The sequence below is a fragment of the Panthera onca genome, chromosome B1 (assembly GCF_046562875.1).
Source record: "Panthera onca isolate mPanOnc1 chromosome B1, mPanOnc1 haplotype 2, whole genome shotgun sequence".
Classification (NCBI taxonomy): Eukaryota; Metazoa; Chordata; class Mammalia; order Carnivora; family Felidae; genus Panthera; species Panthera onca.
The window spans coordinates 151139062-151164302 of record NC_138342.1 but is presented as its reverse complement, the minus strand read 5'-3'; the positions used below and the strand labels follow the sequence as shown (position 1 = coordinate 151164302).

At 36.9% G+C, this 25241-nt stretch overlaps 1 protein-coding gene across 3 annotated transcripts in view; it reads left to right on the top strand.

The window, feature by feature from the left end:
* Window positions 1-25241, top strand: part of GLRA3 (glycine receptor alpha 3) — a 235028-nt gene that overhangs the window by 113219 nt on the left and 96568 nt on the right. For all 3 annotated transcript variants that reach the window (XM_078445598.2, XM_078445600.1, XM_078445597.1), the window contains exons 4-5: window positions 3631-3854; window positions 14835-14917. In XM_078445598.2, coding sequence (XP_078301724.2) covers window positions 3631-3854; window positions 14835-14917 — 307 coding nt within the window. The remainder of the gene's footprint in view (window positions 1-3630; window positions 3855-14834; window positions 14918-25241) is intronic.

Sequence of the window (25241 nt, the reverse complement as noted above, 5' to 3'; positions counted from 1 at the left end):
AACTTTGTCAACAAGATATTTTCTTACAAAATTAAAGTTATTAATGTGTATCATTCTATTCTAATAATAGTAATAATAAATTTTGACTTCTGAAAGGTCAAAATTAGTGTTTCTTCTAATTTATGAAATAATGGCTGTATTTCATCACTGTTACTGTAAAATATTAATAATAAATTACTATAGTATAGCATATATTTACGAATCACTCATTTATTATGTAGCATGAAAAAATGATGAAAAAATAAAATTAGCTTCTGGAGGGTTTACTGCAAAAGGGGTTTGTAAGGAAAAGAATCATTAAATGTCTTTGTCCTAAAATTTGATGATTCCATATAAAAGTCAATTCAGTTGCCTTATATGACTTATGAATGAATTCAGTGCATATCTAGATTTTAGAAATGTGAGATACAAATATTTATTTCATTCTCAATATATATTATCTCATTTTTATCGTTGTCCTTTTTTTTTTTTTTACTTGCGTATAACCTTTCTACATTTTCACCATTATAGAAGTATAGCACAGGTGAACAGAAGAACTTCCCATTAATAAAACAGTCTTTCTTTTATGTATAGCCAAAGAATTATTACACACTTTGAAGCTGGCTTTAGTGGGTCTATTTTAAATTTTTCTGCATGTGCTGGATACACATCCATTATCTCTATTTTGCAAAACTGTGTCTTTATTTCTTTATTTTTGCTCTTTTAGTATAGGCAAGTTATTTCAAATTGAGTTACGAGGACTTCTCTTAGGTGGCATTATTTGACTATGTCATTTTTTACCCTTTGCACATTTTCACAAGTGATCAAGACTCACGGATAATATAAATGGTTGACTAGTGTAAATGGGATACATTGGCTATGAGGAATCAGCTTTAAACATTTATATTCAAAATGCTGAATTTGGTTGTTTAATGGGGAAGCTTCCCAGCACAATGTTCATTTGCAGGCAGGTCAAAACTCAGACTGTGAGAACTGTTAAAAGCTTAGTTTCTAGGTCATCAAGAGATGGCCATTTTTTAGTTTTTCATTAGACTCTGGTCCTAAACAAAGACTTAAATATGTTAGTAAACAAAGATATTTCTGGTTATTCACAGAAAGAGCACAATGGATATAAGATAACATTTGGCCTTGGTGACAGGTGGCAGGTGGTTTCTGCCCTGTGTGATTTAGAAACAGAAACTGAAGGATACTTGATGTCTTTTTTAAACTCAGTCTTAGAGCAAAAAGTGTTTCGGGAAGATCTGAGATTGTGTCTATAAAGCTTATCACGAAACCAATAGCATAGGATAAGGAGAGTCAACCAAACCTTACTGTATACACTGTGGTTAAAAAGTACTTTTAGGGGCGCCTGGGTGGCTCAGTCGGTTGAGCGGCCGACTTCGGCTCAGGTCATGATCTCCCGGTCCGTGAGTTCGAGCCCCGCGTCGGGCTCTGTGCTGACAGCTCAGAGCCTGGAGCCTGTTTCCGATTCTGTGTCTCCCTCTCTCTGACCCTCCCCCGTTCATGCTCTGTCTCTCTCTGTCTCAAAAATAAATAAAACGTTAAAAAAAAAGTACTTTTATTTTAGCCTCACAGTGAGGAACATTTGCAGCGTATTCTCAATTATGCATATAATTGTAAGAATCAGTCCCAAGGAAATTCTTTAGTTGTCAGTTATTTTTCCTGGCAGGCATCATTATAACTGGGGTTGCTTTCATCTTCTCCTATGGTTAAGACAGAGGGAAATTATTCCTTTGGTGGTAGTCAGGGCTGAAGCACAGACTTCAGAGCAGCAAAGCGATGCAAGAACTGGCCACCAACCATGGAGCTCTGCTCCTCGGCATTCTGAATTCTAGGCGAAAAGAGGGTGACCTGTCTTTGGCTGGTAGAAGCTTGTTCACGTATCCCCATTTACAGGTTCTGCAGATCCTGTGGCTGGTGAGATTTCCACATTATCGTGAACTTTGTGGTAAAAAGCCAAAGTGAACTCTGTTCCATTGTCACTTTGGAAGATACATGGGGTACCCAGCAAGCAGAAAAGAATATTATCTGGTATGTAACCTCAGTTGCAGTTAGAAGATAAGGGTCTCGGTGTGCAAATAATGATCAAGGGAACATATAGATTTATTTAAAAAATTTTTTTAATGTCTTACTTATTTTTGAGACACAGAGAGACAGAGCAGGGGCAGAGGAAGGGCAGAGAGAGAGGGAGACACAGAATCCGAAGCATGCTCCAGGCTCTGAGATGTCAGCACAGAGCCTGATGCGGGGCTCAAACCCACAAACTCCAAGATCATGACCTGAGCCGAAGTTGGTCACCTGACCAACTGAGCCACCCAGGTGCCCGGGGAACATATAGACTTATAACATTCACTACTCTGAGTTTCACCTCCCTGCGAGAGAAAGAAATCTACCAGACCTGATTTTATGGAAACATTCTTTGTGATTGCTTGGTTACATATTCTGATACCTGGTAATTTGGTATTCAAAGAATAAAAAAAATAGATGAAAACTGGTGTTCAGTTTCTCTGAATATCTCCAGCCTTGGCTATATTCCATGGATATAAAACCTTCCTAAAATGTTCACTTTACTCCTGCTTATAATGAAATCTACATGTTTAATTTATTTGCTCATTTCAAAAATCTAAAATTTATGTGCTCATTTCAAAAGTCATAGGTGGTGCTTATATCCATATACTGGCTATCAATCTTTGTCATTCTATACATTAGTCCAGAAATTGTGAGCAAGAATTTGATTGAAGTCATTGACTCTTCCCCCCCACCTTTTTTGTTAATGTTTATTTTTGAGAGAGAGAGAGAGAGAGAGAGAGAGAGAGAGACAGAGTATGAGCCAAGGAGGGACAGAGAGAGAGGGAGACACAAATCTGAAGCGGGCTCCAGGCTCTGAGCTGTCAGTACAGAGCCCAACACAGGGCTCAAACTGAGGAGCCATGAGATCATGACCTGAGCCAAAGTGGGACGCTGAACCACCCAGGTGCCCCTGACACTTCCCCTTTTAAAACTTAACTATGAGTAGTCTAATTGGGAAAACTCTTCAGCCAAATCTTCTTAAAGGATTACTGGCAATAATATTCCTCTATTATTCTCTTCTTATTTCAAAATCACCTTTTATTTTTCCCAAATCACCTGTTTCATGGAACTCACTGCTATATTAAACATGAGGAAATGTGTCTTCATTGTAAAGAAGTATATATAGTCATTTTTAGAAGACAGCTTTCGAGAAAATTTCACTAAATGCATTCTGGATGCTGTTGGATATTTACGAAAAGAAATGGTTCTAGAAAATAAATGTGATGCTGAAAATATTTTACTTCAAGTGTCTAATAGCAACCTAACATTTTATTCTGACAAACCAAGTTAAATTTGAATGGAATGGCAAAATACAGGCATGATAAAAGTGTACTCCTCTGTGGCCTTTTCTTTAGAGACATCTAGATCACTAAAACATGGGCAAAGCCTTGTAACTTAAACAACTCTTGTCAGTGGTAATGAGTGAGGATTGTGAGGTATGAAAGCTCACAAGGAGGTCAGTGGCTTTTGCTAAAATTCAGAGGCATCCAAAGAATAGCACATAAGATTCTAAAGTTTTTAAAGCAGGTTTTTTTTTCCCCTTTCCTTCTTCTGCCATAGGATTACAGAGTCAATATCTTCCTTCGTCAGAAGTGGAACGATCCTCGCCTTGCATATAGTGAATACCCTGATGATTCTTTAGACCTAGACCCTTCCATGTTGGACTCCATTTGGAAACCTGATTTGTTCTTTGCCAATGAAAAAGGTGCCAACTTTCATGAAGTTACTACAGACAATAAATTGTTAAGAATTTTCAAGAATGGAAATGTTCTTTACTCAATAAGGTGAGTCATAGATTTAAAATACTTGATTTCAGTGAAATGCAGTGTTATTGTTTCGTTCTTTTTTTTTTCTTTTTATGAATGTTTTGAGAGTTTTGAGTAAGGGCTACCATTGTTCTGCTTGAGTTCCTCTATTATACCATTTCCCAAATGTGTCTAATCACCAATAATAGACCCAAGTTCCAGATCTAGGAACTGTATAATTCTTGAAAAATCTATATTTTTAACAGCCTCTTAATATCAGCCAAATTGGTGGGTAGTTTAAAGGTAAATTGAGTGGTAGATGATTCATACATTGTGATTATATTTTTATGAATGTATACTTCCTTTAAATATTTATAAGTGAAGGAATATTTGGATTTGCTCGTTTGGGATTCATTTTCCATAAATTATCTTTCAGGTATTTGTATTTTTGTTTTAATATCCTTGGGCTTCCCTGTTCATCCTTTAGAAAAGATCTTATTTACATTTTATTTATTATGCATTTCTAAGAAAACTATGTCGCTTTTAAAAACGAATACCAAAGCATAACAATAATTATTACCAAAACTTAAACACTAATATTAAAATTTCTTGACTACTGAACTTTGGAGCTCATTCAACTTTGTCTATTAAATATCAAATAAGTGTAAATTCAATAAATAACAACTTGAAAGGATATATGTGGTGATTTGTGTCACACCTGAAAAATATTCTAAAATAAATGATTATCTTAAAACTTCCATAATTATTTTCTTTATTTAGTTTATATATGGACATTTCATTGTTTATATCAAGTCTTGTTGGATATGGACAATTCATTACAGATTTCTTTCATTCATTTTTTAAATTTTTAAAACTTTTTTAATGTTTATTTATTTTTGAGAGACAGAGCACGAGCAGGGGAGGGGCAGAGAGAGAGGGAGACACAGAATCTGAAGCAGGCTCCAGGCTCTGAGCTGTCAGCACACAGCCTGATGTGGGGCTCAAACCCATGAACCATGAGATCATGACCCAGGCACCCCTAGATTGCTTACATTCTTGTAATATTTTGGGGAAAGTTAGGAAATGATTCTGAGTTGCATCTTTTGTCTTTCAGTATGAGTTCAGATGAAACAGATGATGTCTATCAGGCTCCTAGTTTTTGTTTGTTATACTCTGGCTCACATAAACAGACTAACTTCACTTTTTATGAGTTGTTTTTAGAAATCTCACAGGACTTTAAAATCTTCAAATGGCTAACAGTTTCTTTATTAACAAGAGTTGTGCTATTTGTCACTCAATTTACAAATGAAACATCTACGATGTTTCATGACAGATTTGGCTTCCCTGCTTGTTTAAAGAATGTTCTGGCAGACCTGGCTTATTGAATTTATCCATAAATGAACAGATCCATTTATCTGTACTTCCTACTAAAACAAAAAATAAACTGAATAAGGAGTAAAAATGGCATTAACACACAGGAGGATGAAAGTAACAGGAAAGAAGACAGTGACAGATGAGCGATGATGACATATTTTAGGAAGCTTCAAAATGAATGCACTTGTGAAAACTGACTTAACAGAGCTGAAACCTAAGCTAACAGGGGGAGCCCAAAAGGAAGAAAATAATATCCTCACACTTTCAGAAATGTAAGGCAGCTCGGACTTCAGAAAGTAAGAGCTAGAAAAGAAATAAAAGGACAACAATTGATTTAAACTTTGTAGAAAGAAGACTGAGATTTCTTTTTCAGAAAATTATTTTAATGTTTATTTATTTTGAGAGAAAGACAGAGACAGAGTATGAGCAGGGGAGGGGCAGAGAGAGAGGGAGACACAAGATCTGAAGCAGGCTCCAGGCTCTGAGCTGTCAGCACAGAGCCCAATGCAGGGTTTGAACTGACGTACAGTGAGATCATGACCTGAGCCAAAGTCAGACACTTAACCAACTGAGCTTCTTGCACTTGTCCTTCAGAGTAGAAATTGCCTTTTTGCCTTCTGAAATGGGCAGAAAGCAGGACAGCAAAAAAATCTTGGAGAGGTTGTGCCAAGAGCTTCAGGACTAGGGACTTCAGGCATGGGTGGCATCTATCATGCGTCATTGTACTAAAAAAAATAGAGATTACATGAGGCTTGCACACTGTATGGTGAAACTCTTGTTCTCCCTAAAATGCTGAAAGCCCGTTCTAAATGTCTTTCATTGAGTAGTAGTAGTCAGAAGAATACACCTCTGGAAAAAGATCTATAGATGCTGACAATTGGAGAACCACAAAGGAAAAATCTGTGCAGCCATGTTTTATCCTACAGTTAAGACCATTACTCAATGAACCATCCACTACTAACTGAGTTCCAAATAGTTTTTATTGCCTCATTCTTAAATAAAAACAGACAAAGGAGACCATTCTATAATATTAACAATAATCTAAAATTAAAAAAAAAAGAAGCAGAGGCTAGAAGAAACATACAGAGAAAAATAAAGAGAAAAGAGGAGAAAGTTAAAGAAAAAGGATTGACTCAAGAGAAAAGGAAGAGAGCAGAAGAGACCGTTAAAAAAAATCATCTCTAGATAGATTAGACAATTGCATGCATGAAGTAAGATCCTTCTAGGACAGGAATAAAAGGAGTCATTCAGAGCATAACAGGAAAATAGTAAACCAGAGTTTTTCACTTTGGTGAAAAGAACCAGTAGAGCATTTGGAAGATGAAGTGAAGAAATCTCCTAAGAAGTTATATCAAGATATACAGAAGTAGAAAAGAAAGAATATGAAAATCAGAACATCGATACAGAGGATTACTATCTGATTAGAATGAAAGAATGGAAGAAAATAGAGGTTTCCACGAAAAAAAGGAATTGATAGATTAGCTGCTATATTAACTATTGAGAGGGACTTCGTTGCTCTGATAGGAAGTGTGTTGAATTTGTAGCTCTGATAGGGAATTTGTTGACTATTAAGATGAGACGATTATTAGTACTAAGGAAAACAACATGCTACTCAAGAGTTAGAGCAAACTACCACGCGTAACCATGAACCTAATTACATGTTCATAGCACGTAAGCACTGAATATTAATTTAACCATAAATATTTATGTAACTAAATTTTGAGTTTTATGGGAGAGTTAAGTGCATGGAGTGTGGTATAAAAGAATTTTTTTCCTTACAGGAAATGGATAATTTTACAAACTTAAAAAACCAAGCATAGTATAATAGCAATTTGGATATATGACTATAAATCTTAGTAGAGTATCTAAAGAAAGGCTGCTTCTGAGAAGCTAGAACTGAACCAGGGGTAAGATGGGTGGGACAAAAATATAACTGTTTTTTTTATGCTTTCTATACTCTTCGAACTTTTTAAATGATATCCATGAATTATATTGATAATTTTTAAATTTTTTTTTTCAACATTTTTTATTTATTTTTGGGACAGAGAGAGACAGAGCATGAACGGGGGAGGGGCAGAGAGAGAGGGAGACACAGAATCGGAAACAGGCTCCAGGCTCCGAGCCATCAGCCCAGAGCCTGACGCGGGGCTCGAACTCACGGACCGCAAGATCGTGACCTGGCTGAAGTCGGACGCTTAACCGACTGCGCCACCCAGGCGCCCCTATATTGATAATTTTTAAATGAAGTACTTTTCAAGTGAGGCCTTTGGGGCCAGAAACATGACCCTTTCTTAGATTGTCAAAGTTGGGATTTGGTTTTACTCTACTTATAAAATTAGCCTTTCACTTATTTTATGGATGCTGACAGAAGACGCAAGACTCTGAGTCAGAGACAAACGAATGTATTACTCACTGTAAGCAAGTAACACAAGCATCAGCGAATTTGCCTAACTGCTCCGTTGCCCTCAAATTTCACTGGGGTGATGAACCAGGCACTGATGGGTATCACGCACACTCTGTGTCCATGACACGGCTGTGGCACACTGAGTTTGGGGGATCCACTGGCTTTAGAGCAAGCTGGAAGCAAGCCTTCTCTTTGTCTAAAGGAACAACATGGTCTCATCTCTCAAAATTAGCAGCTGTATGGACAACCCTGAGAAATGGCTCAGGTAAAAGAATAGTCAGGGCCTGCAGTCTTGGCACATACCCAGCAAGACGTCCAAGGAGGACTGTCTCTCCCAAGCCAGGTCCCGGCTCTCTGATTTACCAGCTGTGATGTAGGGCAAGTCTCTGGTTGTGAAAGGCTCATTTTCCATATATGCATGATAGTGAAAATACTGATTACCTTGAGCCTGAAATAATGTATGTAAAGCACCCAGCAGAATTCTAGGCATACAATAGACAGTGAAGTTATTTTTATCTTCCTCAAAAAAATACCCTCCCCCAAAACGTGCAAGTTCTGGTATTTTCCAGAATCTGTAAATGAACACTGTATGCACACTTGCAAGTTATTAATCTAAGTCTCCATCTTGTCCATTGTAAAGTGAGGATGGCAAAATCCTCACAAAATAATGGAAGCACATCAGAGGCAGTTTAATGTTATCTACTGCTTACTTTACTAATACATACTAATAGGTACTCACTCAACCTTACTGCTTATATTACAGGAGCATTATTTTCATTAAAAATCAAATAATGGATGGAAACCATTTTGATAATAAATTTCATATACTGGAAAAAAAAATTAAAATTAAAATTAAAAAAATCAAATAATGGGAAGAAATTTTATATCAATAATGCTATGCACAGTGACTTGCCAAAGATCCTAACACAATTTCAACTTTCATTTAAAGTAAATATAATCGAGGGCTCCTGGGTGGCTCAGTTGGTTAAGCATCTGACTTTGGCTCAGGTCATGATCTCATGGTTCGTGAGTTCAAGCCCCACATTGGACTCTGTGCTGATGGCTCAGAGCCTGGAGCCTGTTTCGGATTCTGTGTCTCCCTCTCTCTCTGCCCCTCCCTTGCTCCTGCTCTGTCTCTCTCTGTCTCTCAAAAATAAATAAATGTTAAAAAAATAAATAAATAAAATAAATATAATCACTCTTTCTTTGAAATTCGGTTGTGAAAGGAATTAAGGTTTACTTATACAATATGTATTTTTTGAACATTAATTTTTACTAGAAAAGGCAAACTTATCAACAGATGCTTTTTAAAGATGTTGTTTATTCAAGGGTAATCAATTTACAATACCATAAAATAGCCGTTGTAAGAAGAATTTTGCATGTGTGTGATTATGCATATTTCTGTGAAGAGGTCCTTAGCTTACATCAGCTTCCTTAAGTAACCATCAATAATACTGAGATTTCACTGGTGGCGGATAGATAAGCTTTATAATCATCTCTAAAATCAAATGACAACAAATTCCAGATTAGAACACTAGTTAGAATCTCCCTTCTAGTGCTCCAACAATCCAATTTCTCCAGAAAGTTTTTTGACCTTTATAGAATCATAAGAAAATACCAAAACACTCAAGTAAATATATAAAATTAATGGGGGAATTCCTTATATTTTCTAAGTTTAATTACATTTCTCTGATTTTTTGAAAGAATTATTTATGTATCTTCTACTTTATTTTTTTAGTGTTTATTTATTTATTTTTGAGAGAGAGAGAAAGAGAGAGAGCACACAAGCAGGGGAGGGGCAGAGAGAGAGGGAGACACAGAATCTGAAGCAGGCTCCAGGCTCTGAGCTGTCAGCATAGAACCTGACGCAGGGCTCCAACCCACGAACTGCGAGATCATGACCTGAATCAAAGTTGGACACAACTAACTGAGCCACCCAGGTGTCCCTGTTATCTTTTACTTTAAATGTAATAATTAATACTGACTGAAATATATCATTTCTTGCATTATATAAACATAAAATTTGTAAAGTCATATTAATTAGAGAACTCATTTTCATGAAAAATGTTTCAATGCCTTTGAAAGGCAGTGTACTTAGAGGTTAAAGTTCTAAGAGGTACTTAGAGCTGGACTCCCAGAGTTGTAAATTCAGCTCTACTAATTTCTTCCTTGTAATGTCAGGTGAGCTGACCTGTTAGTTTCCTCATCTCTAAAATAAGGATAATACAGTTTATCTGTCTTATAAACTTGTAGTAAGGAATAAGTGAGTTGAGAAATAATGTAAAGTATTTAAAATCGGACAGCAACATACACAAGAATGAAACTGGACCGCTTTCTTACACCATACACAAAAATAAACTCAAAATGAATAAAAGACCTAAATGTGAGACAGAAAACCATCAAAACCCTAGAGGAGAAAACAAACAACAATCTCTTGACCTCAGCCACAACAACCTCTTACTCCACATGTCTGCGAAGGTAAGGGAACAAAAGTAAAAATGAACTATTAGGACCTCATCAAGATAAAATGCTTCTTCACTGCAAAGGAAACAATCAACAAAACTAAAAGGCAACCAATGGAATGGAAGAAGATATTTGCAAATGACATATCAAATAAAGGGTTAGTATCCAAAATCTATAAAAAACTTACTAAACTCAACACCTGAAAAACAAGTAATCCAGTGAAGAAATGAGCAGTAGACACAAATAGACACTTTTCCAACATCCAGACGGTCAACAGACCCATGAAAAGATGCTTGACATCACTCATCATCAGGGAAATACAAATCAAAACCACATTGAGATACCACCTCACACTGGTCATAGTGGCTAAAATTAACAACTCAGGAAACAACACATGTTGGTGAGGATGTGGAGAAACAGGAACCCTCTTGCACTGTTGGTGGGAATGCAAACTGGTGCAGCCACTTTGGAAAACAGTGTGGAGATTCCTCAAAAAATTAAAAACAGAACTACCCTACAACCCAGCAATAGCACTACTAGGAATTTATCCAAGGGCTACAGGAGTGCTGATTCATAGGGTCACATGTACTCCAATGTTTACAGCAGCGCTTTCAACAATAGCCAAATCATGGAAAGATCCCAAATGTCCATCAACTGATGAATGGATAAAGAAGATCTGGTTTATAGATGCAATGGAATACCACTTGGCAATGAGAAAGAATGAAATCCTGACATTTGCAACACCATGGATGGAACTAGAGGGTATTATGCTAAGTGAAATAAGTCAGTCAGAGAAAGACAGAGACCGTATGTTTTCACTCATATGTGGAACTTGAGAAACTTAACAGAAGACCATGGGGGGAAGGGAGGAGGGAAAGGTAGTTTCGAACAAAAAGGGAGGCAAATCCAGAAGGACTCTTAAATACAGAGAACAAATTGAGGGTTAATGTGGGGGCAGGGGAGAGGGGAAAAGGAGTGATGGCTATTGAGGAGGGCACTTGCTGTGATGAGCACTAGGTGTAGTACGTAAGCGATGAATCACGGGAATCTACCCCCATAAGCAAGAACACAGTATACACTGTATGTTGGCTAACTTGACAATAGATTATATTAAAAAAAGAGTAACAGAGAAACTAAAAAAAAAAAAAAAGATATGTTAAAAGAAAACCAATTAATAAAAATCTTACCCCCCCAAAAATAAAACAAAACAAGATAAAATAAAATAAAATAAAATAAATAAAATAAAATAAAATAGTGTCTACTACATAGTGAGTACAATAGATATATTACCTATTATGATATTATAGACAATATTGCAAAACCGATAATTTTTTTTTTAATTTTTTTTAACGTTTATTTATTTTTGAGACAGAGAGAGACAGAACATGAACAGGGGAGGGGCAGAGAGAGAGGGAGACACAGAATCGGAAGCAGGCTCCAGGCTCTGAGCCATCAGCCCAGAGCCCGATGCGGGGCTCGAACTCACGGACGGTGAGAGCGTGACCTGAGCTGAAGTCCGACGCTTAACCGACTGAGCCACCCAGGCGCCCCGCAAAACCGATAATTAATCAAGAGGTGTTCTTATAAAAGTAAATTAGAAATATTAGGAACTAATAAAAATACTTACCAGTATGGGGCACCTGGGTGACTCAGTCGGTTAAGTGTCTGACTTCGACTCAGGTCATGATCTTGCGGTTCATGCATTCGAGCCCCGCATCAGGTTCTGTGCTGACAGCTTGGAGCCTGGAGGCTGCTTTGGATTCTGTGTCTCCCTCCCTCTCTGCTCCTCCCCTGCTCATGCTTTGTCTCTCTCTCAAAAATAAAGAAATATTTTAAAAAATTTTAAATAAAATTAAATAAATAAATAAACATTAAAAATTTTTAAAAATACTTATCAGTTTCATAAAGAGCCAAAAATGGAGTCAGAAGAGATGTGCTATTGTTTTTATATATACTTACTTAATGTTTGAGATAGACACCTAGGCAATGCTTATTCAAAAATGGACAATACCTCAGTTTTAATCAGGTCTGCTGTTTGTCATAGATTATAGTCATCTTTTTTAACATTACTACTTCACTAAGCCAAGACTTTTTAAGAGAAAATAAAAAACACCATATCCTGTTTATGTGGCGTGTCTCAGAAAGAGAACCTAGTGTCCTCTCTTACACAAGAAGATATTCATTTCCAAAACAGTAGAATGTGATTAATTGCCTTTTGATTTAGTTTTCTTTTGATGTGGTCAGAACGTATCTTTGATTTATATGTCATGTTTTAATGAAGAAATTCAGAATCACACCCACCAAATTGACATGTATTTTTTTAATCCATATGTTGTTAAAGACATCATTGTACAGTACTTTCAACAAAGGAATGTCAATAAACAGATGTTTTTCAGGATATGATTTATGACAGAAGTTCTACAAAGTGTGTTTTTCTTTGCGAAGTAATTCCTTTCAAGCCCTTCTTTTTAAAAGAATTATGTAATGTTTCTCATTTTATGCCAAAAAAAATAGCCAGGATATGAATTTGACATCACACGCATGGTGAGAGCTTGGAAAAGATTCTAAGAATGCTATTCACTCTCATACAAAAGGTCACAGAATTAATCCTCCAAGCCAACATTTGAAACTGGCCGTCCAGAGAGCCTTGGAAGTTTGGAAAATTAATGTGCATGTGTTCAAAATATACTTGTGCATACACTTCTAATAAGCCCCATCGCAAGACAGAGAACATTGTGTCCACCTGACTTTACAATTGCCTTTTGAAGAGAGAACTTTGTAGATCTACAGGATCCTACTTCCAGGATCGCTTAACCTAGCTGAGTCAGGAGAAAACAGCTTTTGAAGAGTGGATGGTATGAATTATTTTAGTGTGCTAGGGACTCTGACTTGAAGGGATCGTCAAGTGATCCTCCTGGGGCTCTAAAAAATTCAACAGCTTCACATGTCTGTCCATTTATATCTCTCAAATTATGTTAATTGGACCTCACCAAGAGTATTCACTGTAGAACATGCATTATTATAACTTTATGTCCAGGGTCTACATGAAAATGCCAGTTTGGAGAACATGGTTACATTTAGTAGGGCCGCTGATTATTTCTTGTTAAAGCTTAAATAGGCTTTATGCGTGATTTCATTCAGCCATCTTTTCGCCCATCATATATAATTCTGGGGAAGGGTAGATGGAGCAGTCTGGAGCAGTAGAATATACTAGTAATCCTTAATAACTGATATCTATTGAGTGCTTACTATGTGTCACGATACTTGTCTAAGCACTTTACATGTATTAAGTCATATATGTTCACAAGGTTTCTCCAGAGCAAGTTCTATTGCTACATTCATTTTGGACCAAAGAACTCTGAAATATAGTGAGGTGAAATAATCTACCTACTGTCACAAAGTTTAGGCAAACAAATCCACCTGAAATGCTCACTGACATGCTGAATTTCAATGGGAATACTTTAAAGAAAGGGGCTGGCTAGAGAGTTCTCAGGTAAGAACTGTATTTGAATAAACTTGGGTTTGTTTTATTCCTCTGGTCCAAGAACTACAAATATTGGTAATCCTTTAAAATTATTTTTGTCATTGGAGCGCCCGGGTGGCTTAGTCAGTTAAGCATCCAACTTTGGCTCAGGTCATGATCTCACAGTTTGTGGGTTCGAGCCCCGCATCGGGCTCTGTGCTGACAGCTCAGAGCCTGGAGCCTGCTTCAGATTCTGTGTCTCCCTCTCTCTGCCCCTCCTCTGCCTGTGCTCTGTTTCTCTCTCTCTCTCTCAAAAATAAGTAAGCACTAAAAAAAATAGAAAAGAAAAGATTACCTTTGAAATATACTTTTCCGATAATATATATATATATATATATATATATATATATACTTTTGTAATGTAACACTTTTTTGTATATATATAGTTTTGTAAATGTAATATACTTTTCTGATAATATATATATATATATATATATATATATATATATATATATATTTGTGAGTGATGAATTATCTGGAATACCAACATGCAAATACTTTCTGGAAGGGAAATGTGGGCAGAATGCTGGTCTGTGCCATCCAGTCGTCTCACTTTGTGCGAAGCCAAATTCAAAGTTTGTTTTGGTGAGCATAGGATTATGTCACACATATTCTAGAGGACAATTTCTTGACCCTTGTAAGACCTGGTGAAACCCCCTAGTCCTACGGCAAAAGACTCTTAACACCTAGAACTTTCAAGTCTTCTAGATTCAGAGATTTTTTTTTCCTCTGATATTACTGCTGCATGTTTATGGACCACTTCTTCAATGTTACAAAGATGACCAACTGAAAGTTGTCACATAGGATTGCTTCTCTGCACCCTGTTCTTCCAATTCCCCGGATATACTTGCCTCCTCAAATATACTATACAGGTGATCTTGGGAACTATGCCTTTCGGCATTTTGGTATTAATTTTATAGAAACCACTCAAATATCTTTTTGAGGGTCTTTTCTGGAAATATAGATCTTTAGTAGACATCTATAGCATTCTGTAAAGGAATAAATGAATGATCAAAATAAATAAATGTGATTGGATGTTTAAATATACAGCTTTTCTCCTCCCTGAAAGACAGATTTATATGTAAAGGTACAGCTAGCTATTCTATAGTAAATAACATACCCAAGCTGGAACAATTTTATTTGGATACTTGTTAGTCATTCACCAAAGATTGTTTCCCAGTTGTACCCTCAGCAGCAGAATAATAGTATGATATCATAAATTACTTTTAAAAATAATTACTTTGAACTCTTTCAGATTGACATTAACACTTTCTTGTCCAATGGATCTCAAGAATTTTCCAATGGACGTGCAAACATGTATAATGCAACTGGAAAGTTGTAAGTATGAACAGCTTACTTTTTCTAAGCACTTTAAAAAGTGTAGTAGATATAAATTTTAATGGATTATGTAATTTATAATTTTGTAATTGTTTTTTTTCAGATATTTACTAAACAGGCATGTTATCTTTCACAGCATATTGAAAGTGATGTCTATCAACACATGCAGTCTATACTATTATAAATAAATTGAGGACCTAGGAATAACATTTTTAGGCTTGAAAAAAAGCCATACCCCTATACAAATTACCAAAGGTAAAAAATATAATAATCACTAAAGACAAACCACCATTTTTCCTTGAGTGCTTGCTATAGGCCAAGCATTTTGCATATGTTATTTTCAAAACTCACAAAAAAGATATTGCTGTCCCCATGTTTCCATATGTCAAAGTGGCCATTTTGAGTGCTTGAGTATTGTGTTCCAATTTATGGAGGTGGTGACAGCAGACCATCTGGTTCCCAAGCTTATGCTTACTTTGAACCGTTTTGCCACCACCCAGCTAATATTTATTCAGAGTATACTCTGCTGGGTATGTAATAGATGTTATGTCAGAAGAAGGAAAATTTCTCACACTTTATCAGAGATTTAGCCAAGCTTACAACCATTCCTTTAAATTTTGTCTTGCAAAGTGGATCCATGTACATCACTGTTTAATGTTAACATATAAAAATTTCAAGCTTTTCTGTTTCTCTGAACTTATCTATAGAATCAGCCCAAACTTAGGGGCATCTGGGTGGCTCAGTCGGTCATGCCTCCAACTCTTGGTTTCAACTCAGGTCATGATCTCATGGTTAATGAGTCTGAGCCCCGCATCAGGGTCTGCGCTGACAGCACAGAGCCTGCCTGGGATTCTCTCTCTCCCTCTCTCTCTCTGCCCCTCCTCTGCTCTCTCTGTCGCTCAAAATAAATAAACTTAAAAAAAAAGACAGAAAGAAAAAGAATCAGCCCAAAGTTAATTGTTTTTCAGTGTTCAATGCCATAAAAAAGGAATCATTGTGTAATCTTTTTTATGTGGTACTGTGTCATATTGGGGGGGGGGGGAAGTTTGTCTGATGGATTCCTTGAGGAGAATTTGAAGGTGGGTCTCCAGATTTGCCGGCCTTAGAGGCAAGGTTTGTAGTGTGGTGGATCCGTCACTAGATGGCGAGCCTACTTCATGGGGGAATGTGGCCATGTCTCTTCTTGAAGCAAGAAAGTGGAAATCTCTCTTTCTTTATTCATAACTCCTTCTTGTTAAATTTAAATGCATTACTTTTATAAATAGTTCTTAAATTGTAAGCATTCGCAGGAATAAAGTTAGTTGGGAGTGCTATTTAGAAATCTAAATGGGGAGGGGCAACAAAAGATTCCCAGAAGTAGAGCAGTGGATACCATGAAGGCATTTTGAGGATTAGGCTGATTCTGTATTTTGGTTGCAAACAAAATGAGGTACATAGAAGGGTATCAGGAAAAAAATCATATGCAAAATATCTAAGACAAATGACTGCCCTGATTACTAAACCAGACATGCTGGATGTTACCTGATGAAGTTTTGGGGTGATGGGGGGTTCATAGGGTCCAGAGCCAATAGCCAAGAAAGAATTCTTGAAGACATCTTTGGTGCAGAAAGGCGATTTTATTAAAGCAAGGGGACAGGACCCATGGGCAGGAAGAGCTGCATGAGGTCATGACCAGTAACTCATTGTATACCCTCAGGTTGGGAGGAGGTCAGGGATAGAGTAAGTCTTTAAGGAATTTTGGAAACACGTTTCCAGGACCCTGAGGGTCTAGCTGTTGCTAGGGAAACACCATTTATTACCGTTTAATACTACCTCAGTCATGAGATCCTTTAGATATATATCTGGGGCCATAAGCTTGGAGTATGATTGCCAGCATGTATCTTGGGGCAGTTGAGATAAAAGAAGTTGACTTACAGGATCCTCCAGGTTGGGATAATGTTAAGCTAAGGTTCTCTTTTGCTCCCAGCAAAGTGTCATCCTTGAGGCAGCTGAGCTCCTAAAGGGAGGTCACTCTGCCAGTCTCAAGGACTTGTCAATGGGCTATAGGAAGTAAGGGAATTTAATTTTCCATTTGCCTTAGTTTCCCACATTACCACGGCAAGCACTTTAACCCCTTTTCTTTGTTCTTGGGCAGCCAGGAGTGTTTGAGGAATAGCACACAGATCCCACCTGGGGTTGGGGGTGCTAGCTTGTGCTTTAACCTTCAGCCTGCCTCATGCTCCTTTGTCATTATCCAATAAGCAGGAGGAGCAGTTCAAGAGTTAGGAGAAAGAAAAGGATTTGCTCAATATTATGCTTTTAATGTTCTTAAAAATTCTCTCAGTCAAATGAACCACAGTTATTTAAGAAGGTGTCATAGGGTGCCCGGTGGCTCAGTTCGTTGATGTCCAGCTTCAGCTCAGGTCATGATCTCATAGTTCATGAGTTTGACCTCCACACTGGGCTAGCTTCTGTCAGCACAGAGCCTGCCTCAGATTCTCTGTCCCTGTCTCTATCTGCCCTTTCCCCACTACCACTCCCTCTCTCTCAAAAATAAATAAACATCTTTTTTAAAAGAAGTTTTTATAATATTCAGAAAAAAAAAAGAGAGAAGAAGAAAAGTAGGGACAAAGGGGGATGATGTGGAAGGTAGAAACAATAGAGGTTGATACTCTAAGGGAGGCAAAATTTTATCTTTACCCTCTTTATCCTTTTTCAGCTGGGCTTGAGAATTAAACAGACATAACACAGATTAACAGGAGAAAAGGATACAAATTTTTTTAATGTAAGTTTTATGTAATGTGGGATTCCTCAGAATGAAATGAAGACTGAGAAATGGCAAAACCTAAATGTTTTATAGCAGGTTGAACAAGGAGAGGCCATTGTGCAAAGGTAACTAAACTATGCGGGGGAAGCTCGAAGAAGATAAGAATTATTTTAATGAGGTCTGTACAGAATTCTCTGGGCTTTGATTCCCTACTGAAGAATGTTTCTTTTTTCCTGGTATAGGGAACACATCTTTCACATGAGAGTTTTTATCTCCCGTTTTCAAGGAAAAAAGGGGGGGAGGGGATTAGAGTGTCCTTCTGGCATCGGCTATTTTTCAAGCATCTTTAGCTCAAAATAATCCTTGTGCTAACGTGGCATATTTGGGGGCGGCAAGAGGCTACCACCCTTCATTTGCTTTGACACAAAATGGAGCAGAGTCTCTAGGAGCAGATGAGCTCAGAGCTTAGGTAAATAGAATCATACTGGAAATATTAACAGAGAAAAAAAGTAGGATGAGAAATAAATGTGGAAGGGAATATTAACAAATCTCATCTTCATATATTCGAGGTTTGGGGAATTTAACTATAGAAAGCCAAAAAGGAGGAGTTAGAAGTGGGGATACACTATTAAAAGCCATATAGGAAGTGTTTCAAACAGTAAGATAAAATTTCTGAAGGAGGATGGAGAGGGAAACAAAGAAGAAAGGACCCTTTAGAAATGCCTGCATTTAGAGGTTGTTGGAAGGACTTCCAGTCAAAGGATGGTCCTAGATAGCAAATTAAAATCAGTATCATTAGATCTCAAAAGAAACTGCTGAGATCTGTTTAACAGCATCAAATGCTACCAAAAAAAAAAAAAAAAAAAAAAAAATTAAGGCAACTGAAAACAGAGCCATTGTTATTTATGACAAAGACAAATGTGGTTAGAATGCTGAGGGTCAAATCTGGATTCGAAGTTTTATGTGTTTTTTTAAGTCCACGATGAGAAAGTGGGAGTGGTGAGTAACATCTATGACTCCATGAATGTTAGTTACTAAAGAAAGATGGGAAAGAGTACAGTGCCTGAGGGATAACTGGGTCATAGGAACTTCTTTTTTAGAGTAAGGAAAGCATACTGGGCTATTTTGCAGAACAAAAAGCTGACATAACAGGACCTTTCATTGTTTCTGCTTTTCCCAGAACATTTCCAAATCAATCAAAAACTCTAAGTGGGAAAACAGAGCCTCCTGCCCCCTCCCTCTTGTTTCGTATTTCCTTTATCAGGAACGAATAGTTTGCCTCACATGTCATTAAACACTTCCTGCTCTCTTATTAAACATTAATCAAGCTCACAACAGAGATACTGTTTATCAAGCTTCTTTAGCAGATGCTAAGAAAATCTTGTCAAAACAGAAGCTACTGAAGTCAAATCCTTCAAGATACTTTTCGTGAACTCTTTTAGAGCAACCACTCACTTTTTTTTTTTAATTTTAATAACTGTTTAAAGTGACAAGTTAATCTGCTGGAAAGCAAGAGCTATAAGGAAACTAGTGTCTTTTATTGATTGAATTCTGACTGCAAAGGAGAAAAAGAAAGCAAATTGGGTTGAGAGGCATAGAAAACGAGCAAAAAAGACACATAATTTAAAGGGAAAGGTTTTTTTTTTTTAATATTTATGTTTTGGGTGGGAGAACACAAGTGGTAGAGGGACAGAGAGAGGGGGACCGAGGATCCAAAACGGGCTCTGTGCTGACAGTCTGACAGAGTTGATCCCAATGTGGGGGCTTGAACTCACAAACTGTGAGATCATGACCTGAGACCTGAGCTGAAGTCAGATGCTCAACCGACTAAGCCACCCAGGTGTCCCAAAGGCAAAGGGTTTGTGTGTGTGTGTGTGTGTGTGTGTGTGTGTGTGTGTGTGCTGTTTTGTTTTAATAATCTTGGATTGAGTTCTGTGTATGGTGTCTGGTACTGGGGTTGCCAAAACTTCAGTGTGATTTTATCTATGTATCTATGTATCTATCTTTCTATTGGTTTCAGAAGTAGAATTTAGTGATTTGTCACTTACATGTAACACCTAGTGCTCAACACAAGTGCCCTCCTTAATTACCATTACCCATTTAGTAAAGGCAAAGGTTTTAATGGTCTGTAATGATCCACGTTTCTTAAATTCAATGAATGTTCAATAATGTCTGTCACTGGTCAGGACGGTCTTAAGTGACCTGAGCAATGTTCATTGATCTAAGCGTCAGTTGGAAAATATCTATGAAGTATCATATTCCACACAACACAACATACATAAAGCACAAAAGTCCCTGTTTTTAAGGACCTGGAGGACCAGTTGAGGTGTTCTTCCTACAAATGATAAGTATATGTTCATGGATACTGTTAGCACAAAAGGGAAAGTGACTAAGGGAAGAGCAGTGCTGAAAGTGAATAAAATACTCAGAGAAGTGTATTTTGTCTAAATTCGCAATGACCTCACACCCCTAAAAGTGTATATTCATGACTTGGGTTTAAAATCCTGGGTGACACACAATTCCTAGCATTTGGAGAAGCAAGTTACTGGAAAGAGATGGGCAGGAAGAGGCCTGGGGAAGAGAAGTCCTGTGATAGAAACTGATGAGATAAATAAATAAATAAATAAATAAATAAATAAATGTATAAGCCAAGGGTAGCATGAAAGGGAATAAATAACTTTCAAGCCAGAAGTAAAAAATACTGATTCATTAGCTAGAAAATGGGAAAGGAGAAAAATGAAAGAAATGAAAATATAGTATAGAGGAAGCATAGAAAAAGAGCAAAAATAGCTTTCAATGCTACCATAATTAAAACAAATGCAAAGGTTAAATTAACATAGCAAAATAGGGATTCTCAAACTAGATGTTAACAAATATTAAGACCCAACAATATGTTGTCAACTAAATGCTTTTTAAAAACATTATGCAAAAAAATTTGGGAAAAAAGACAGAAAAAATGTGTATCTAGAAATGTTTCTTAAAAAATTCCCAGATAATAATTTTAATATCAGAAAAAAATAAGTATAGAAAAAAATTATTGGACACAAATGCTTGAGTAACATGTTGATAAAGAAATCATATATAAAAAAGCTGTAATAATTATAAAAACATCTTCCATATGACTTCCAAATACATAAAGCAAAAGCAGGCAGAACTACAATTAAAAAAATAGACAAATCAGTAATTTACTTGAAAGCACAGGTATAAATATTGGAACAGAAGTAATTTAAAGATAGATAAAGAGAAACTCATTGTTTTAGCATGCAAGAACATTTACAAAAATGTTACAATTACAAAAGCCACAAAGGAAGCTTTAATCAATTCCTAAAAATCAACACATGATGGACTGTGATCTCTCTCTAAAATGCAATATGACTAACTACGATATAAAGTTGCTATAAATTATATTCCAATAATTATTACATATTACTATGCAATGGTACATCTAGAAACCGATAGCATTTAGTAAGTGACTTTTTGTTTAAAGAAATAAAGGAGATTGCTGAGCTCAAAATCCTGTAAAATAAAATGGATCTTTTATTAAAAAAAGAAAGAAAGAAGGAAAGAAAGAAAGAAAGAAAGAAAGAAAGAAAGAAAGAACTTCGTACTAACAACCATGGAGCTAAGCCTTTTATTCAAGAAGACGAAAAAGGAATAATAGAGCATTCAAAGAATCACATAAAAAACCTAAAACTGGTACTTTGAAATGTCTAAGAACCTAGACACGCCCCTGGAGAAACTCTTCAAAGAAAAAAGAAATTAGGTTGCATAGAAGAGATGCAGGGTGAAGAGAAGAAAATAATAGCGGGTCCACTAGATTGGAAACAATACAAGAAAATCCTGAGCACTCCATCTTTTCCAGTCATATCTACTGATCAGACATTAGAAAAGAACCTGAGGCAAAAGCTGTATTTGAAAAAGAGAATGAAAAGAAATCCATACCCTGCGGATAGCTAATGTCAACATAAATTAACGAGAAATTCAAAGACCTGAGACAATAATGAGAAAAACAGAACATTTTGAGGACTTTTTCAATGACTTGCATAAAGAATTAAGCATAAAGACAATTCAAGTTTTCTTTTAATCACAAGGATTAAGTGTTGCTTCAGTTACATGAGTTAGAAAAGAGTCGATTCATGAAGAAAATAGTGCAGAAGCTGACTTCTGCTTAAATATGCTGTGTTTCTTGTAAAAATATATAACTTCACCAGAAATTTATTTTAGATTCCTGGATGTTTTGGAATACAGCCTGAATAAGAAATGGTTGTGAAAATATAGAGAAATAAGATTGGCAATATTGCTTGGAGATGTGAAGATAAACGAGATTCCTGAAGGTAGTCTTAAAAATAAAGAGCAAAAGGGGCACTTGGGTGGCTCAGTGGGTTGGCGATCTTTGCAGTTCCTGAGTTCAGGCCCCACATCAGGCTCTCTGCAGTCGTCCTGGGGCCCACTTCAGATCTTGTGTCCTGCCCCTCTTTCTCCCTCTCCCCCACTTGCGCACCCTTGTTCTCTCTCAAAAATAAACGTGAAAGGAAGAAAGAAAGAAAGAAAGAAAGAAAGAAGGAAAGAAAGCGCAAAAGAGAGGAAAAGAAGATAGCATCATTGAGTTTAATGAAAATTGGAGGACGAACAGAAAAAGTAAAACAGAGAAAGTCACTGAAAACTCTTTGTAACATTTTAACATGTGTTTCCTAGAGATTGTTTTTCAAATATTCTTTTTTTTTTTTTTTGTGAAACAAATTATGCTGTATTTTTTTAATTACACAACTTCATTTAAAATTTTTCAGAAACGATTGATAATAATTCCTTTTTTTTAAGTAATTCAACTTTCTTTTTTTTTTTTACTTTGTTTTTTTTTTTTAATATATGAAATTTACTGTCAAATTGGTTTTTCAAATATTCTTATTCTATTCATGGAACGTACATTCATGTAGCACTCGCGCTGAACTTCAAGAAAAAATAGAAAACCAAAATTACCTTTTTTCAATATTTAACTATAAATAGAAATGTCTTAGGTGCAATTCAAATGGTGTTTATCATAGTGATTCATTCTGCTGCCATTTAAAATCAACATGAACTAACCACAGTAAAACTGAACTTTATCCTTAGAGTGACCTAGAAAGCTGAATCTCATCACTGAGAATTCCTCTGAAGCCAAAGGAAAGAATGGTGCCCCATGTATACAGGCACACTTCATTTTATTGTGCTTTTACTTGATCGTGCTTCGCAGACATTGCGTGTGTTTTACAAGTGGAAGGTTTGTGACAGCCTGCATCAGGCAAGTCCATCAACACCATTTTTCCAACAGCATTTGCTCACTTTGGGTTCTGGATCGTATTTTGATAATTCTCACAATATTTCAAACTTTTTCATTATTACTATGTTTTTTACAGTGATCTGTGATCAGTGACCTTTGATGTTACTAGTGTAATTGTTTTGGGGCTCCACGAATCACACCCATATAAGACAGCAAACTCAGTCAATAAATGTATGCGTTCTGACTGCCCCACTGAGCAGCCATCGCCCCATCTCTCTCCCTCTCCTTGGGCCTCCTTATGTTCTGAGACATAATGAAATTAGGCCAATTCATAACTCTACAGTGGCCTTTTAGTGTTCAGATGAAGGAAAAATTCATAGATCTCTCACTGCTCTCACTGTATTTATTTATTTAAAAGTTTTTTGTTTTTTTTTTTTGTTTTTTTTTTAAGAGAGAGAGAGAGAGAGAGAGAGAGAGAGAATCCCAAGCAGGTTCTGTACTCAAACTCAGGAACCATGAGATCATGACCTGAGCTGAAATCAAGAGTTGGACATTTAATTGCCTGAGTCACCCAGGTGCCCCCACATATCTCTCACTTTAAATCAAAGCTAGAAGTGATTAAGGTTAGTGAGGAAGGCATGTCAAAAGCTGAGATAAGCTGAAAGCTAGGGATCTTATGCCAATTAGCCAAGTTGGAATGGCCCATTAGCCAATAACAAGGAAAAAGTTTGAAGGCATTCAAGAGTGCTATTCCAGTGAACACAAATGATAAGAAGGCAAAATTGCTTTACTGCTGATGTGGGCAACGTTTGAATGGTCTGGATAGAAGATCAAACCAGCTACCACATTCCCTTAACCCAAAAGGTGTTCCAGAGGAAGGCCCTAACTCTCTGCAATGCTGTGAAGGCTGGGAGAGGTGAGGAAGCTAAAAAATAAAAGTTTGAAGCTAGCAGAGTTTGGTTCAGGAAATTTAAGGAAGGAAGCTATTTCTATCACATCAAAGCACAAAGTCAAGCAGCAAGAACTGATGTAGAAGGTGCGGCATGTTATCTAGACGATCTAGCTCAGACAATTAATGAAGGTGGCTACACTAAATAACAGATTTTTCGTGTAGAGGAAACAGCCACTTATCGAAAGAAGATGCCATCTAGGATTTTCCTAACTAGAAAGGAGAAATTAGCGCCGGGCTTCAAAGCTTCAAAAGACAGGCTGACTCTCTTGTTAGGGGCAAAGTTAGCTGGTGACTTTAAGTTGAAGTCAATGCTCATTGACCACTCCAAAAATCCCAGGGCCCTTACGAATTATGCTAAATCTACTCTGCCTGTGCTCTAAATGGAACAACAAAGCCTGGATGACAGCACATCTGTCTACAGCATGGTTTACTGAATATTTTAAGCCCACTGTTGAGACCTACTGCTCAGAAAAAAAGATTTGCTTCCAAACAGGACTGCTTATTGACAATGCACTTGGTCACCCAAGAGCTCTGTGGGAGATGGGCAATGAAATTAATGTTGTTTTCAAGTCTGCGAACATGACATGCATTCTGCAGCCCATGGATCGAGGAGTAATTTTGATTTTCAAGTCTTATTTTTAATAAACACATTTTGTAACACTATAGCTGCCACACTTAGTGATTCCTCTGATGGATCTGGGCAAAGTAAATTATAAACCTAGAAACGATATACCATTCTAGGTGCCATTAAGAACATTTGTGATCCATGGGAAGAGGTGAAAATATCAATATGAACAGGAGTTTGGAAGAAGTTGATTCCAACCCTCACGGAAAATTTTGAAGGGCTCAAGACCTCAGAGAGGGAAGTCACTGCAGAAGTGGTAGAGAAGCAAGAAAACTAGAATTAGAAGTGGAGCCTGAAGATGGGGCTGAATTGCTGCAAGCTCATGATCAAACTTGAAGAGGTGAGGGACTCTTTCTTATGGATGAACAAAGAAAGTGGTCTCTTAAGATGGAATCTACTTTTGGTGAAGATGCTGTAAAGATTGTTGAAATGACAACAAAGGATTGAGAGTATTGCATAAATTTAGTCAATAAAACAGCAGGAGGGTTTGAGAGGATTGACTCCAGGTTTTTTGTTGTTGTTGTTGTTGTTGTTGTTGTTTTAGTTTATTTATTTTTGAAAGAGAGAGAGCAAGCACAAGCAAGGAAGAGACAGAGAGCGAGGGAGACAGAATCCCAAGCAGGCTCCGTGCGGTCAGCAGAGAGCCTGATTCAGGGCTCAGTCTCACAAACCGTGAGATGATGAGTTGAGTTGAAATCAAGAGTCAGACACTACACCCACTGAGCCACCCAGGAGCCCCCCCAC